Source organism: Salvelinus sp. IW2-2015, linkage group LG36 (assembly GCF_002910315.2).
Source record: "Salvelinus sp. IW2-2015 linkage group LG36, ASM291031v2, whole genome shotgun sequence".
NCBI lineage: Eukaryota > Metazoa > Chordata > Actinopteri > Salmoniformes > Salmonidae > Salvelinus > Salvelinus sp. IW2-2015.
Genome location: NC_036875.1, coordinates 29,039,621 through 29,056,329, shown reverse-complemented (window position 1 = coordinate 29,056,329; position 16,709 = coordinate 29,039,621). Strand labels below are relative to the sequence as shown.

The 16,709-nt window shown below is 43.1% G+C and overlaps 1 protein-coding gene across 1 annotated transcript in view; it reads right to left on the bottom strand.

Moving 5' to 3' along the window:
- The window catches only part of LOC111959374 (mitogen-activated protein kinase kinase kinase kinase 4-like), a 112,012-nt gene that overhangs the window by 23,978 nt on the left and 71,325 nt on the right, over window positions 1-16,709 (bottom strand). The window contains 15 exon segments of the mRNA XM_070437613.1: window positions 3,750-3,814; window positions 3,817-3,857; window positions 3,859-3,886; window positions 4,004-4,163; window positions 4,459-4,608; window positions 4,777-4,877; window positions 5,362-5,496; window positions 8,607-8,750; window positions 8,845-9,012; window positions 9,245-9,359; window positions 11,736-12,050; window positions 12,644-12,761; window positions 13,870-14,051; window positions 14,887-14,984; window positions 15,179-15,336. Coding sequence (XP_070293714.1) covers window positions 3,750-3,814; window positions 3,817-3,857; window positions 3,859-3,886; window positions 4,004-4,163; window positions 4,459-4,608; window positions 4,777-4,877; window positions 5,362-5,496; window positions 8,607-8,750; window positions 8,845-9,012; window positions 9,245-9,359; window positions 11,736-12,050; window positions 12,644-12,761; window positions 13,870-14,051; window positions 14,887-14,984; window positions 15,179-15,336 — 1,978 coding nt within the window.

The following is a 16,709-nucleotide window of genomic DNA, read 5'->3' as shown; positions in this document are numbered from 1 at the left end:
GCCAGAAGAGGACTGGCCACCCCTCATAGCCTGGTTCCTCTCTAGGTTTCTTCCTAGGTTTTGGCCTTTCTAGGGAGTTTTTCCTAGCCACCGTGCTTCTACACCTACATTGCTTGCTGTTTGGGGTTTTAGGCTGTGTTTCTGTACAGCACTTTGAGATATCAGCTGATGTAAGAAGGGATATATAAATACYTTTGATTTGATTGTCCCGGAAAATGTAAAAATTGGCTTATATCGAACCTCTTCGATATTATACCTCTTGGTGATGTCATTCGGAAACACAATGTCAACTTTCACTGCTATGAGGATGACACACAGCTGTACATTTTGATGAAACATTGTGAAGCCCCAAAATTGCCTACCGGGAAGCCTGTGTTTCAGACATAAGGAAGTGGATGGTGGCAAATGTTTAACTTTTAAACTGAAAAAAACAGAGATGCTAGTTCTAGGTCCCAAGAAACAAAGAGATCTGCTGTTGGATCTGACAATAAATCTTGAAAGTTGTACAGTCTCAAAACAGTGAAGGACCAATAATATTTCAAGGACAACTTTATTCCATCTTCGTAACATTGCAGAAATGATGTGGTAGAATTACAACATTATATTAATCACATTACTTTTATATTAGAATGTATTCCCATATTAGTACTTTCACAATGTCTGTCCTTCTGAGAGGAGTCTCTGAGGCTTAACGCTGACAGCTGATTTACGATGCCTTGGTGATAAAACCTAAAGACTGCAATCCATTCCATGATTAGTGTCTGTGTGCCTGTCTGCCAGTACCAGGCATACCCTCCCTCCAGTTTATTTCTCCCACATGGCAGATGAATACTGGACTTCATAAATTAAGTGAAGGACCTGGTGTCCTATGTTGCATTAGTATTTTTGTACAAACAAGTAGAAAATGACCTAGAGACAGAACCTGGTGCAATGTAAATCTTGCTGTCTGTTGCATGAGAGCACAATCTACCTTTGTATAATTTCACAAATCTGTTGTTTGTTCCGTATTCAGGTGGATGTGTCTTAACTATAAAATGCTGTGGCTTAGTTCTGCTCAGTGATTACCTTAAGGGTGGTTACCGACCAACTCCATTACTGAAGTAATWAAAAAATAAAATCCAATTGTTTTGAAGAAATCTAAAAGTCTCTCTCCTTTACTAGAATAATTCCACGACACCATGGTTTTGTCACATCTAGATTATTCTACTGCAATGCTCTACTCTCCGGCCACCCGGATAAAACAGTAAAAAGACATCAGTTAGTGCTAAACACGGATGCTAGAATCTTGACTAGAACCAAAGAATTTGATCATATAACTCCTGTGCTAGCCACTACATTGGCTTCCTGTTAAGGCTAGGGCTGATTTCAAGGTTTACTGCTAACCTCAAATATTACATGAGATTTCTCCTACCTATCTCTCCGATTTTGTCCTGCCATACATACCTTCATAAGCGGCAGGCCTCCTTATTGTCCCTAGAATTTCTAAGCAAACAGCTGGAGGCAGGGCTTTCTCCTATAGAACTCAATTTTGATCATATGTTGCATTAGTATTTTTGACCCTATTACGGGGGCTGAGTCACTAACTTACTAGTGCTCTTCCATGCCATCTCTAGGAGTTGTGTGTCACTTGAGTTGGTTGAGTCACAGATGTGATCTTCCTGTCTGGTTTTGCYCCCCCTCGGGCTCGTGCAGTGGAGGAGATCTTTGTGGGTTATACTCAGCCTTGTCTCAGGGAAGGAAATTGGGGTCTGATGATATCCCACTAGTGGTGTGGGGGGAATGCTTTGGCACAGTGGGTGGGGGTTATATCCGGCCTGTTTGGCCCTGTCCGGGGGTATCATCGGATGGGGCCACAGTATCCCCTGACCCCACCACAGCCTCAGCCTCCAGTATCTATGCTGCAATAGTCTATGTGCCGGGGGGCTAGGGTCAGTCGGTTATATCTGGTGTAATTATCCTGTCTTATCTGGTGTCCTGTGTGAATTTAAGGTCTATGTCTCAGGACTACCTGGCCTGATTACTCCTGGCTGTTCCCAGTCCACCTGGTTGTCCTGCTGCTCCTGTTTCAACTGTTCTGCCTGCAGCTATGAAACCCTGACCTGTTCACCGAATGTGTTACCTTGTCCTCGACCTGCTGTTTTCAACTCTCTCTCTTTACTGCACCTGCTGTCTTGACCTCTGAATGCTCAGCTATGAAAAGCCAACWGATATTTACTACTGAGATACTGAGCTATTGCACCCTCTACAACCACTGTGATTATTATTTGACCCTGCTGGTCATCTATGAACGTTTGAACATCTTGAAGAACAATCAGGCCTCAATGGTCATAATCTCCACCCGGCACAGTCAGAAGAGGACTGGCCACCTCTCAGAGCCTGGTTCCTCTAGGTTTCTTCCTAGGTTCCTGCCTTCCTAGGCAGTTTTCCTAGCAACCATGCTTCTACATCTGCATTGCTTGCTGTTTGAGGTTTTAGGCTGGGTTTCTGTACAGCACTTTGTGACATCTGCTGATGTAATAGGGGTTTATAAATACATTTGACTGATTGATCGGTGATACATCAAGATAGAGGCGAACTTACAGACATGCATATGATTTTTTGATGCCATTCACAATCATTGATCCATATTGACCATGGAAATCAAGATGTGTCGTCATGAATTATAAGAAACCTCTAGTGATAACAATGCAGAGAATTCCTGTTTAAACAACAGTCAGTAATACAACCCATAAAATCTATGGTAAAGCTATATCAACCACCAGGAAGTCAAACCCAAGATAGAAATTCTCTGGCCTCTGGATTGTCTAACAACTTCCCAGAAGTATACAGTACATTCAGAAAGTATTCAGACCCCGCAACTTTTTCCACATTTTGTTGCATTACAGCCGTATTCTAAAATGGATTAAATAGTCCCCCCCTTATCTAACAACACATAATACCCCATCATTACAAAGCAAAAAGAGTTTTAGATTTTTGTGCATTTCATATTTTTTTACTGAAATATGACATTTACATAAGTATTCAAACCCTTTGTGTTATTTCATCGTATTCATGTCTTCACTATTATTATACAATGTAGAGAATTGTAAAAATGAAGAAAAACCCTTGAATGAGTACGTGTGTCCAAACTTTTGACTGGTACTGTATATACTAGGCGGTGTCAGAGGAAAGCCCACATTTCTTTATTTTAAAGACTCCAGTCACCCTAGTCATAGACTGTTCTCTCTGCTACCGCAAGGCAAGCGGTACCGGAGCGCCAAGTCTAGCACCAAAAGGCTCCTTAACAGCTTCTACCCCGAAGCCATAAAACTGCTGAACAATTAATCAAATGACCACCAGACTATTTATATTGCCCCCCCCCCCTTTATTTTTACACTGCTGCTATTTGCTGTTTATTATCTATGCATAGTCACTTTACCACGACTTACTGTACAAATTACCTCGACTAACCTGTACCCACACATTGACTCGGTACGGTACCCCTTATATATAGCCTCATTATTGTTATTTTATTGTGTTTCTTTTTTATAAAATGTTTTACTTTAGTTTATTTTGTAAATATTTTCTTAACTCTAATTATTGACTGCATTGTTGGTTAAGGGCTTGTAAGTAAGCATTTCACGGTAAGGTCTACACCTGTTGTATCGGCGCATATGACAAATAAAATTAGATTTTGACAAGAGTTATTCATGTAAACAGACCTGGGGAGAGTACCTCCAAATGTGTGTGTACGTGTCCAGGGGTCTCACCTTGTCGTTCCTCTCACACAGGAACTTGAGTCTCTGGGCTCTTCTGTGCATGAAGACTCCGTCAGATGTCCAGTCTCCACAGATCTGATCTCTATGGCTTTTCCCCCCAGCCATTATCTGGTTAGAACGGATATAGGCTACAGAGAGAAGAGACAAAGGATAGGGCGGTGAGTCGGTGGATGGCAACCGAGTTAACATGTTTCAATACATAATTTAAGGACCTATTGTGTGTGAGTGTGTCTGTGTCCACTTACCCACAGAAGTGGGCATCTCGCCCCACTGCAGCACCACATCCTTGGTGATGCGTCCGTAGGTGTTGACATAGACACCCTCGTCCTCGTAACACACCAGCAGCTCAATGCCATCTGTGTTGGGCAGGATGATGATGGCATGGGACTGGATACTGGTCTGGATCTACAGAGAGACAGACACAGAGAGAGAAAGAGAGAGAGAAGAGATAAGAGAGAGAGCGAAAAGAGGGGGGGAGAGAGAGCGAAAGAGGGGGGAGAGAGAGCGAAAGAGGGGGGAGAGAGAGCAAAAGAGGGGGAGAGAGAGCAAAGAGGGGAGAGAGAGCAAAAGAGCGGGAGAGAGAGCAAAAGGAGCAGGAGAGAGAAAAATTATTAATTAAATAATGAAGTTATCCTTGAAAGAAAAAAAAGGAGGAAGAGAAGGGGATGAGAGGTTCCATAGACATGAGTGTGTTTCTTACATGGGTGGGCAGGTAGATGTCGTAGACTGCCCCCGAGTCCACGTCGACGGCATGAAATCCGTTACTGGAGCCATAGATTACCTTTAACCTCTGACCCTCCTCCACCGTCAGGTCAACCAGCAGGGGCTTGTGCACCAGGTCACCAAACGACTGCAGGGGTCAACCAGGGAGCAAAGGTTATTCACATACAGTACAGTAGTGTGTGTGCATGTGTGTCGGGAAGTCATTTTATCATTGTCATGACAATTCACAATAGCTGCATGACTAATTGAATAGATGGAAGTGAATATGCATAAGCAGGGGCATCGAAGGTTTCACCTTGAAAGCCATGAACTTGTGGTAGGGCTTCGGTGCCCATGCATAGACCTCCACCGAGTTCTTCAGGGCCAAAACCAAAAACTTGATCCTCTCGTATTTCACTGGGGAATAAACCAGTGGGGACACATGAGGATGTTGCCATAAGGAGGCACCAACTAACAGGGTCAATTCAGAGCATCCTCAAGACGTTTAATGACACAGTAGCCTTATTGTTTTTAAGTTCTCTGCCCCAGATACTATATGTAGTAGGAAATCAAATTCTACCAAAATGCTATTAGCTGACATATATTACAGTCTACTCAGAGATGTGACAGTGCAGAATTGGGACATTGTGTTTGCTGCATAGACAGAGGGTATTTCGTACGCTGCTGTAGATTTCATTACCAAACTCTGGACTCTTCCAACATGTTTCAGTCATGTCATGAAGTGCTGACTTATAAAACAGTGGTTCCTAAACATGTGTGCAGACTCATTTGACCATGACATAAATTTCTATGCAAAAACTGTCCTCAATTTTCTCCGCAAAAATGAACTTCCCATCCTTTCAATTCCACTGGCCAGATGCATGCTGGAGATGGGACATACCAACTTTGTAGTGAACAGCACCCTCCAGGTCTCCCACAGTGACCCAGCCCTGCTTCTTCTCCACCTCAGGGTCGTTGTGCAGGATCTTGTTCCTCAACCAGGACAGATAGTACACACGCAACTTGTTCTTCTTGCCTTCACAGGACAGGGTCAGACAAGCGGGAGAGGTCAAGAGTCAGGGTACCTACGATATATAATCCATATGTAATGGCACAGGGGGTGAAGTTTCCCCTAGGTACAGATCTAGGATCAGCTTCCCCTCCACCAATCCTAAACTTAACCATTAGTGGGGAAAATCCCAAACTGACCTAAGATCAGCATGTAGGGGCAACTTCACCCTACTCCTATGTAATGGGTGGAGGAAGCGTCTTTATTGTACACACCGATTTCAATGAATAAAGGTATTATTGGAGTTTTTACTATGTATTTAATTATTGGTATTATATTAGACATCATTATCAATACTAGTACAGAGGATATGCTGAGTCAGTGACAGGGTCTGTATTGTTGTAGAACCTGTACTGAATATTTGACAACACGTTGCAACATAACGGAATATTGTGTTTGTAAATTTAGGTCAAGGTCGAGGTCAAATTGAAAGACAACATTTTCTTTAAACTGACCAACAAGTCGGCACACACACACACACACGCACAACTTTTATATTAATCTACCGAGAATGATAGAGTACAATGACATMAAGAATAAAAAATGCTAAAAACTGAAGAAGCAACATCAAATTGTCTCAARGTCTCTTTTGAGCATGGACCCTTTCTTCATTCATTGCAAAATGACATCAAAATGACAGATGACACTGTATCTATGTGTGTTTCCGTGCTTCCACCATGGAAACCTTTGCATGTGTGTCAGTGGACATGCAATACAAATATATGATGTCGCACACTCTAACTAGCCATTTACTCGATTTCCTCTGGCTGAATGTCTGTTGGGTGACACCAGAGGAACCAGTGCTGGTTGTTACAGTGAATGGATGACGTGACCACAGCACAGGAAAGAGAAGCAGGAACCTACAGTGAGCCACCGCCCGACACCTTTGCACGAACGGTCTCATCAGAGAGATCACCTAGACATCTTAAAAGTGTGTGTGTGTGTGTGTATATGTGTTGTGATAGAAAAATTATGTATTCACCTTATTTGTTGGATATGTAACAATTATTTACTTAACAAAACAGTAAGATATTTCTGTCCTGCTAATGCTGTGTTTTATGGTCTCCACTCTAGCACCTTGCAGCTAGTCTGGCTGTTGAGGACATGGGTTTTACTAGAGAAAGCTTGAAGCTGACAATTGATTGATGTTGGTGATAAAAGCTGGCATTCCATTGACAAGAAATGGTGTGTGTGACACGAGATAGAGATAGCCTGGAAGAGTTCAGAACAATCCCTCATTGTCCATTCTTCCTGGCATCTGGGAAACAAAGCCAGGTTGGGGGTAAAACACCATCCTGTGTAGATAACCAAGGTGGCTTATGGGAGATGGAACCATTGTGACTAAGCATTTTTAGGTCCTATATAATATAATTATTTTAATTTTCAGTTAGGCTCTCAGCCTAACAGTCAGAACAAGACTGTTGGGCTGACGTTTTCATTATTGCAATAATTAATCGATATTAAATAAAGATGATTGTTTGAAGAAATGATCAAGTCTCTCTCAGTACTGAATTTCACACGACAGTGTTTGCATGTCTGTGTTTTCCCATGTACAGTTGAAGTCGGAAGTTTACATACACCTTAGCCAAATACATTTAAACTCAGTTTTTCACAATTCCTGACATTTAATCCTAGTAAATGTTCCCTGTCTTAGGTCAGTTAGGATCATCACTTTATTTTAAGAATGTGAAATGTCAGAATAATAGTAGAGAGAATAATTTATTTCAGCTTTTATTTCTTTCATCACATTCCCAGTGGGTCAGAAGTTTACATTACACTCAATTAGTATTTGGTAGCATTGCCTTTAAATTGTTTAACTTGGGTCAAACGTTTCGGGTAGCCTTCCACAAGCTTCCCACAATAAGTTGGGTGAATTTTGGCCCATTCCTCCTGACAGAGCTGGTGTAACTGAGTCAAGTTTGTAGGCTTCCTTGCTCGCARACGCTTTTTCAGTTCTGCCCACAAATGTTTTACAGGTTGAGGTCAGTGGCTTTGACCACTCCAATACCTTGACTTTGTTGTCCTTAAGCTATTTTGCCACAACTTTGGAAGTATGCTTGGGATCAATGTCCATTTGGAAGACCCATTTGCGACCAAGCTTTAACTTCCTGACTGATGTCTTGAGATGTTGCTTCAATATATCCATATCATTTTCCTCCCTCATGATGTCATCTATTTTGTGAAGTGCACCAGTCCCTCCTGCAGCAAAGCACCCCCACAACATGATGCAAACCGTAGTCTGGCTTTTTTATGGCAGTTTTGGATCAGTGGCTTCTTCCATGCTGAGCGCCCTTTCAGGTTATGTCAATATAGAACTTGTTTTACAGTGGATATAGATACTTTTGTACCCATTTCCTGCAGCATCTTCACAAGGCCCTTTGCTGTTGTTCTGGGATTGATTTGCACTTTTCGCACCAAAGTACGTTCATCTCTAGGAGACAGAATGCGTCTCCTTCCTGAGCGGTATGACGGCTGCATGGACCCTTGGTGTTTATACTTGCGTACTATTGTTTGTACAGATGAACATGGTACCTTCAGGTGTTTGAAAATTGCTCCCAAGGATGAACCAGACTTGTGGAGGTCTACACATTTTTTCTGAGGTCTTGGCTGATGTCTTTTGATTTTCCCATGATGCCAAGCAAAGAGGCACTGCGTTTGAAGGTAGGCCTTGAAATACATCCACAGGTAAACCTCCAATTGACTCAAATGATGTCAATTAGTCTATCAGAAGCTTCTAAAGCCATAACATAATTTTCTGGAATTTTCCAAGCCGTTTAAGGGCACAGTCAACTTCGTGTATGTAGACTTCTGACCTACTAGAATTGTGATACAGTGAATTATAAGTTAAATAATCTGTCTGTAAACAATTGTTGGAAAGATTAGTTGTGTCATGCACAAAGTAGATGTCCTAAGCGACTTGCCAAAACTATAGTTTGTTAACAAGAAATTTGTGGAGTGGTTGAAATACTAGTTAATGACTCCAACCTAAGGGTATGTAAACTTCCGACTTCAACTGTATGTGTAATAACTGTGCATGTATAGTGTGTGTAGTAACTATATGTATAGCGTGTACAAACCTGATATAGTAACCAGGACGTTGAGTCCCTCTAGGACATCCATTTGTTGGAAGCGGCGTCGGCTGATGAGGGGATACACCTTCCCCTGACCGCTACGATCCAGCAGCATCAGGCCACTCTCTGTCCCCACCAGCAGGTTCACTCCTACAAACACTTTGGCATTTAGTTTGCTGCCACCTGTGGCGAAGACTGATATGACTGAGATAACTACATAGCAGAGATAATTGTGACAACTCACCCCAGAGCGCAGCACACAGGATCTCAGAGTTGAACCTCTTCTTGTACTTGCGGATCTCTGGGGTGTCGCTCTGCGGCCGTGTGTTGACAGGGTTCACATTGACCACGGAGCCTTTACGTGACGGGTCCGCCCTCAGTGCCTCCGCCAGCCTGGCATCGTTCCCAAAAGCTGCGGAGGACAAGGAAGGGATTGAGTGTAAATACAAGCAGATTATGTTTTACTATCATATAGATTCAGTTATATTTAGTATACATTTATAAAACTTTTGTCAGTTATAAACAGGTGTTCTCTGGTGTTGCCTCAGAATCTAACACCAGGTTGATTGACACTGGAGGGAACCACTCAGATACTACTGAAGGGGACTTGACATCCAATAAGGGGGCTGGGAGAACGGGTTTACCCAGGTTGTTGAGAGCGGCGCCGGATGTAGAGACCTGGAGGAGGCGTGGATCGATAAAAGGAGTGAAGGAGGAGGAGGACTTGTGTTTCTGCATTGTGTTGCTGACAGAATGACTCTAGAGGAACAGGAGAATAGAACAACAATGAGGATACATAGAATCACACGTATTTCTACCATTATGACATTGACTTACCTGCCAACTCATAGACCAAGACAACAATGACAGCAGTGTGTGCAATATGAAATATACAGTGCCTTCGGAAAGTATTCAGACTCCTTGACTTTTTCCACATTTTGTTATGTTACAGCCTTATTCTAAAATGTATTAAATGTTTTTTCCCCTCATTAAATCTACACACAATACCCCATCATGGTAAAGCAAAAACAGGTTTTTAGAAGTGTTAGCAAATGTATTAAAAAAACCTTTGGCAGCGATTACAGCCTTGTGTCTTCTTGGGTATGACGCTACAAGCTTGGCACACCTGTATTTGGGGAGTTTCTCCCATTCTTCTTTGCAGATCCTCTCAAGCTCTCAGGTTGGATGAGGAGCGTTGCTGCACACCTATTTTCAGGTCTCTCCAGAGATGTTTGATCGGGTTCAAGTCCGGGCTCTGGCTGGGCCACTCAAGGACATTCAGACACTTGTCCCGAAGCCACTCCTGTGTTGTCTTGGCTATGTGCTTAGGGTCGTTGTCCTGTTGGAAGAAGAACCTTCGTCCCAGTCTGAGGTCCTGAGCGCTCTGGAGCAGGTTTTCATCAAGGATCTCTGTACTTTGCTCCGTTCATCTTTGCCTCAATCCTGACTAGCTTCCCAGTCCCTGATGCTGAAAAACATCCCCACAGCATGATGCTGCCACCACCATGCTTCACCGTAGGGATGGTGCCAGGTTTCCTCCAGATGTGACGCTTGGCATTCAGGCCAAAAAGTTCAATCTTGTTTTCATCAAACCAGAGAATCTTGTTTCTCATGGTCTGAGAGTCATTAGGTGCCTTTTGACAAACTCCAAGTGGGCTGTCATGTGCATTTTACTGAGGAGTGGCTTCTGCCTAACCCCTCTACCATAAAGGCTTGATTGGTGGAGTGCTGCAGAGATGGTTGTCATTTTGGAAGMTTCTKCCATCTCCACAGAGGAACTCTAAAGCCCTGTCAGAGTTGTTGGTCACCTCCCTGACAAAGGCCCTTCTCCCCCGATTGCTCAGTTTGGCCGGACAGCCAGCTCTAGGCCAGCTCTAAGAAGTGTCTTGGTAGTTCCAAACCTCTTCCATTTAAGAATGTTGGAGGCCACTGTATTCTTGGGGTCCTTCAATGCTGGAGACATTTTTTGGTACCCTTCCCCAGATCTGTGCCTTGACACAATCCTGTCTCGGAGCTCTACGGACAATTCCTTTGACCGTATGGCTTGGTTTTTGTTCTGACATGCACGGTCAACTGTGGGACCTTATATAGACAGGTGTGTGCCTTTCCAAATCATGTCCAATCAATTGAATTTACCACAGACGGAGTCGAATCAAGTTGTAGAAACATCTAAAGAATGATCAATGGAAACAGGATGCACCTGAGCTCAATTTTGCATCTCATAGCAAAGGGGCTGAATACTTATGTAAATAAATACAATTTCTAAAAACCTGTTTTCAGTTTGTCATTATGTGGTATTGTGTGTATATTGCTGAGGATTTTTTTATTTATTTAATACATTTTAGAATAAGGCTGTAACGTAGAAAAATTTGGAAAAAGTCAACGGGTCTGAATACTTTCCGAAGGCACTGTATAAGTTCAATATAAAGTTCAAAGACTACCAAAGAGAAATGTTGAAAGACGGAAGCAAGAAACTGAGGCAGATGTAAGGAGCATGCAGCTATCAGGCTTAGGGAAAAATTCACAAAATCACACATTGAAGTAAAGTGAACAAGGCAAAAACAAGAGGTCTCTATGGTGGTGGGTAAAAGTAAAACAGATGGAATGTTCAGGTTAAAACAAAAGRTGAGGAACAAAAATATATTTAAAGGAATGTTTTTTAATGGTAAAGCAATTGCCAGTGCTAATTCATGAAATATGCTACGTTGTAGCCTAGTCTTGAGAGGGTTTCTGGAATATGTCTTTAACGATCTGACTGATTAAAATAAACAAATAATAATCAGAGATAGAGATCTTAGGGCTAAAGGAATACCTGTAATGGGCCTCCAAGAACATGTAAGCCAGTGCAACCTAATATAGTCTCAAAAAGAAGAAATTATGTCAAATACCAGAAACTTGCTAAAAATGGTCAAAATAATATTTTTTCAGAAGGAGCAACAAAAATGATCCATCACCACACCACCGTACCTACAGAGCTTGGAGGAAACTAGATTAGTCGTCGCACTCAGAAAAAGGAAACGATAAAGAGCACCACTAGGTGGCCAGAGAGAGAGCAGATGCAACCAGCAGAGGGTGCTCCTTGCAGGCCCAGGCCTGAAGGAGGACCAGGGGTCAGAGGGGGGCAGAGGGACATACCTCCAGGAGTATGCTGAGCTTGTCCAGGGGGCTCTGGGGGGACATGGACATGGTGGGGCTCGCCATGCTGGAGGAGGAGGGAGAGGAGGAGGCAGAGGAGGAGGGGGAGTGGTGGCTCTGCTGGATCAGGTCAGGCAGGAGGTGAATGCGGCCCACAAAGCCATTTTTCTCCTGGTGGCCTTGGAGACCAGGGTGGCCTTGGAGGCCTGGAAGGCCCTGGAGGGCAGGGTGAATCAGCCCAGGGCTGGTGTTAAACCCAGGGACAGGGCCATGACCAGGGCTGGGGGCAGGTCGCTTTTTGTTGTCACCTGTACTCTGGAAGTAAGAACAGGGGCACACTTTGGGTCTAGATTTCTTTCTCTGCGGTGGAGGGATTCTATTGGCTATTGTGTTAAGGGAAGACTAGTCTACTAAAGTAGTCTAGTAAAGTAGTCTACTGAAGCTACAGTCTACTACTGTAAGAGACTTCAGACATATTCAATTGAGGATTAAGTATAAGAAAATGGTCAACAACAGACACCAAAAGTATAATAATTTTGTTTACATTTATTCATAAATGATTTCTATGACTTTAGTGGAGCCATTTTATGATGTTCAATCTGTTGCAGGACTACCATCTAGCCTTTATACTGTCATCTAATGGGGGAGCGGGTGGTTAATACCAGGTCCATTTCTCCAGGCTAACCGACCCCTTTCCACTCTAACCCAAACCCTTTCACCAGCAACACAAAGTAAACAATGACAGAACAAATAAGATGAGGTCCAACACAATATCAAACAGTGGGTAAACTATAAAGGGACAAATTAGTAAATTAAATACCACAATAAAATAACTAAAAGGTTTACAGTGTGTGACTGATATGTTGTTATAAGAGAGGTGGACGGCATGGCCTGGGTGTTGGCCTTACCGGTCTGACGATCAGAGTGTCATCTTTACAGGGCGTGATTTTAGAGTCACTCTCGCCCTCGTCGTGAACGATCAAGGTCTTCACCGATTCCATCTCTCCGTTGCTTAGTCTGGAGGAGCTGGTGGAGTAGATCGAATAAACAGAGAACCAGGAAGATGGTTAGTGCTGGGGGAAAAAATCAATACAGTTACATATCGGGATATTATTTTTGATGATATATGGTATCGTTTTCACAATATGGCAATATTATTTTTGCACTAGTTTTCTGTTCCTGCACCAAAACTCCAGTATTTTTCCTTCATAGCTTGTTCTCCATCTTCTTTTTAAATAGGGAGCCAATTTGTTTTCASCACTTTTATTTCCATGACTGATCAAAGCTCGTTTTCTCAAGGCTCTCTCTTGTCTCTCTGCAGCAGACGTATGGTTTAGACTATCGAATCGCAATACATATAGAATCCTAATACACATCATATTGGCACCGAAGTATGGTGATATTATCGTATCTTGAGGTCCCTGACAATTCCCAGTCCTAGTTATAATGACCGGACTTTTCCTTCACTTCAATCAAAAGCTCAAATATCATTGCAATATGATGTCATTGAGTACATTTAAATGCACACTAATAATTCGATATTAAACGGATTATGGCACTAGGCTGAGTATGGCAATAGTCAAGTAAACACCTAACTGCTCATTTTAAATCAGGGTAAGGTCATAATCGAAGTAAGCATACAACGATTAAGCACCTCGTTTTCTGAGCAGTCTTTCTAATTATTAGGACATGTAAATGCCTTAATTAGAGTTCCAGCTGTGCAGTTTATCTGTGCATGTGCTAGCACGAGCAGCACAAGCTTCCTTCTTTTGCGCGACTGAAGTGAGTTCGGAAAAACAAAGTATGAATCGTAGAAATAGTTTTCACAAACACACTTTAATATGTCCGATCTAAGAATCAAATAGTTATCTCAAAAATAACATGGTCGCTGTGGTAGAATGTTTATTTTGATTGGTGATTTTGGGCAAATATCCCATCAGGTAGCCTGATTTCAGATGTGTCCATGTAAACAGGATTATTAGAGAAATCGTTATTCTTGCAAAGCATGTTAATGTTTAAAGCAAACTATTATATTAATCTGACTTTTCACAACAATTGTATTATTGCGTGCATGTAACTGTACTCATTGTGAGAAGGGTTAGGGGTTAGGGTTCAGGTGTCCTCCTCTACATACACAGCGTGAGAGTCCTCTGGTCCTGAGGTAGACTCCTCTCCTCCCTCCTGGTCCACCTCTTCATCATCCTCATCCTCATCCGTGGTCCCCGACTCCTCACTAGATGAGGAGTAGTCCGTCACCTTGTGGGGGCGTTGCACGTCCTCCACCACACGCAGCTCTTTGGCCAGCACGGTCAGGTCCTGTGGGGGGGGGGGGGGGGGGGGGGTTTTCAAGAAGGTCCAAACTATGCTTCATCCTTTCTTCTCTCTCTTTCTTTCTTCTCTCTCTTTCTTTCAGTCTTGCTTTCCCTCTCCCTCTCTTTTTTAGCTCTCTTTCCGGGTTGTGGATGTGTTACCAGGTTACTCGCAGGGTTAAATGCAGGAGACAGGATGCAGGAAGCTGATGGGGGAAGAAGTGAGGTCACAGGTGCGCCAGCCAATGAAGAGCCGGCCGGTGAGTAGCAAAGCCAATAGGATATGAGAAAAGAGATGAGTAAGTACATACACTGCTGCCATACTGCCAATGTGTCCACAAGGCTGGAAGAGGTTAGTGAGTCCATCAAGAGACCAGACCCGAGCATACAAGGAAGGAAGGGGCTGCAAGTATGTGAGTGATTGAATGATCCAATAGAAAGAAATAACAAGTATGAGGGGAGGAGATTGAGGTTAAAAGGAACATGAGTAAAATAGCACCAATCAGGAGAGAGGCAAGTCATTAGTACAGAACCCTTCAGCCAATGAGATTGTCAGTACAAACACACACTATTTCACTCTAGCTTACCACTTCCCCTACAGAATTCACATGAGTACCAGTAATCCACAGCGCAGAGGGCGAAACAAACACACACACACACACACACACACACACACACACACACACACACACACACAAAGAACTATGTCAGATTATTGTAAAACCATCATTCCCACTCAAAACTTAATTCCACCTCTTTCTGAAGTGTCACAACACTTAGTGTAGTTCAACACTAGTTAGTACACTAGGTAGACCACTAGTTTCACGGGGGTCAGGTCTCACCGCCAGTCGGTTAGTTCTGACCGACTCCTTCCTCTCCTCAGGTTTTTTCCCAGTATGCTCTGGATGCTGGAGGGGAGAACCCTCAGACTTTGATGAGGCTGAGAGGGGGACAATGGGGGATACCGGTCAGTAAATTAAAGAGCAATGTGGAGAATTGTGCCAAGAATTTAATTGTAAATGTGAGTACTTTGTAAACAGTAATTATGTGTGTGTGTGTCTTGAGAGTGTGCATGTAGGAAACTATGCGTGAGACTATGAATGCATGTGTGTATCAGGGGAATATCAGACTCACAGCGGGCTCTGAACCTCTCCCCTGAGCCACTGTGAGAGCTGGGCTGGGAGCTGGAGTTACTGGAGCCGGAGGAGCTGCAAGTACTACCACTGCCACTCGTTGGCCTGGGAACCAGTTTCTCCACCCGCTCCCACAGCAGACGCGGCTCCGCTGCAGCACTGTGGAGAGAAACAGAGAGGGTTTGTTATAGTATAGACACACAACCTTTACATATAGACACACAACCTTTACATACTGTATAGACACACAACCTTTACATATAGACCTACAACCTTTACATACTGTATAGACACATACTTTACAGACATACATACTTTACATACTGTATAGACAAATACTTTACAGACATACATACTTTACATACACACACAGTACTTTACATACACTCAGTGGTCAGTTTATTAGCTACACCATCCCGTTTACAAAAATTGTTCACTCCTACAGACAGTGAGTCAGGTGGCCGTGGCTTGCTATATAAAGCAGGCAGAAAGGCATCGAGGCATTCAGTTACTGTTCGATTGAATATTAGAATGGGCAAAATGAATGACCTAAGCGACTGAGTGTGGTATGATCGGTGACAGGCGCGCCGGTTCCAGTATCTCAGTAACGGCTGGCTTCCTGGGTTTTTCACGCACGACATTGTCTCGGGTTTACAGAGAATGGTGTGACAAACAAAAAACATCCAGTCAGCGGCAGTCCTGTTGGTGAAAACAGCTTGTTGATGAGAGGTCGAAGGAGAATGGCAGTCGTGCAATCTAACAGGCGGGCCACAAACAGACAAATAACGGCGCAGTACAATAGTGGTATGCAGAACATCATCTCGGAATGCACAACTCGTCAGTCTTTGTCATGGACGGGATATTGCAGCAGACGACCACACTGGGTTCACTCCTATCAGCTAAAAACAAGAAGAAGTGGCTCCAGTGGGCATGCGATCACCAACACTCAACAATTGAGGAGTGGAAAAACATTGCCTGGTCCAACAAATCCCGGTTCCTGTTGAGTCATGCTGATGAGTCAAGAGAACATGGCCCTATACTGACAGGTGTCAACGGTACTGGCTGGTGTCAGTGGTGTGGGAAATGTTTTCTTGGCACACGTTAGGTCCCTTGATACCAATTGAGCAATGTTTTCATGCCCTGAAGAATTCAGACTGTTCTGGGGGCAAAGGGGGGTCCAACCCGGTACTAGATGGGTGTACCTAATAAACTGAGWGTAGACACATACTCTTTACATATAGACATGTATACAAATACATACAGTACATATTAATAGACAGACCCATAAATAAACACAAATACTTTTCCATAGACACAGACATGCACAGTCTCAAAGGAGATGAAGCTCAGCATTATAAAGACATACTAAGAAGGGAAGAGTGTGTGTGACAGTGCACACACACACACACACACAGGAGACAAGGATATGTAACGCATGGCAGAACAGTAAGTAATGTTACATAAATCCAACCCAGTATCCATACATTGAGAAGAGGGCTCTACAGAGTACAGATAGACACACAGTGTAGAGA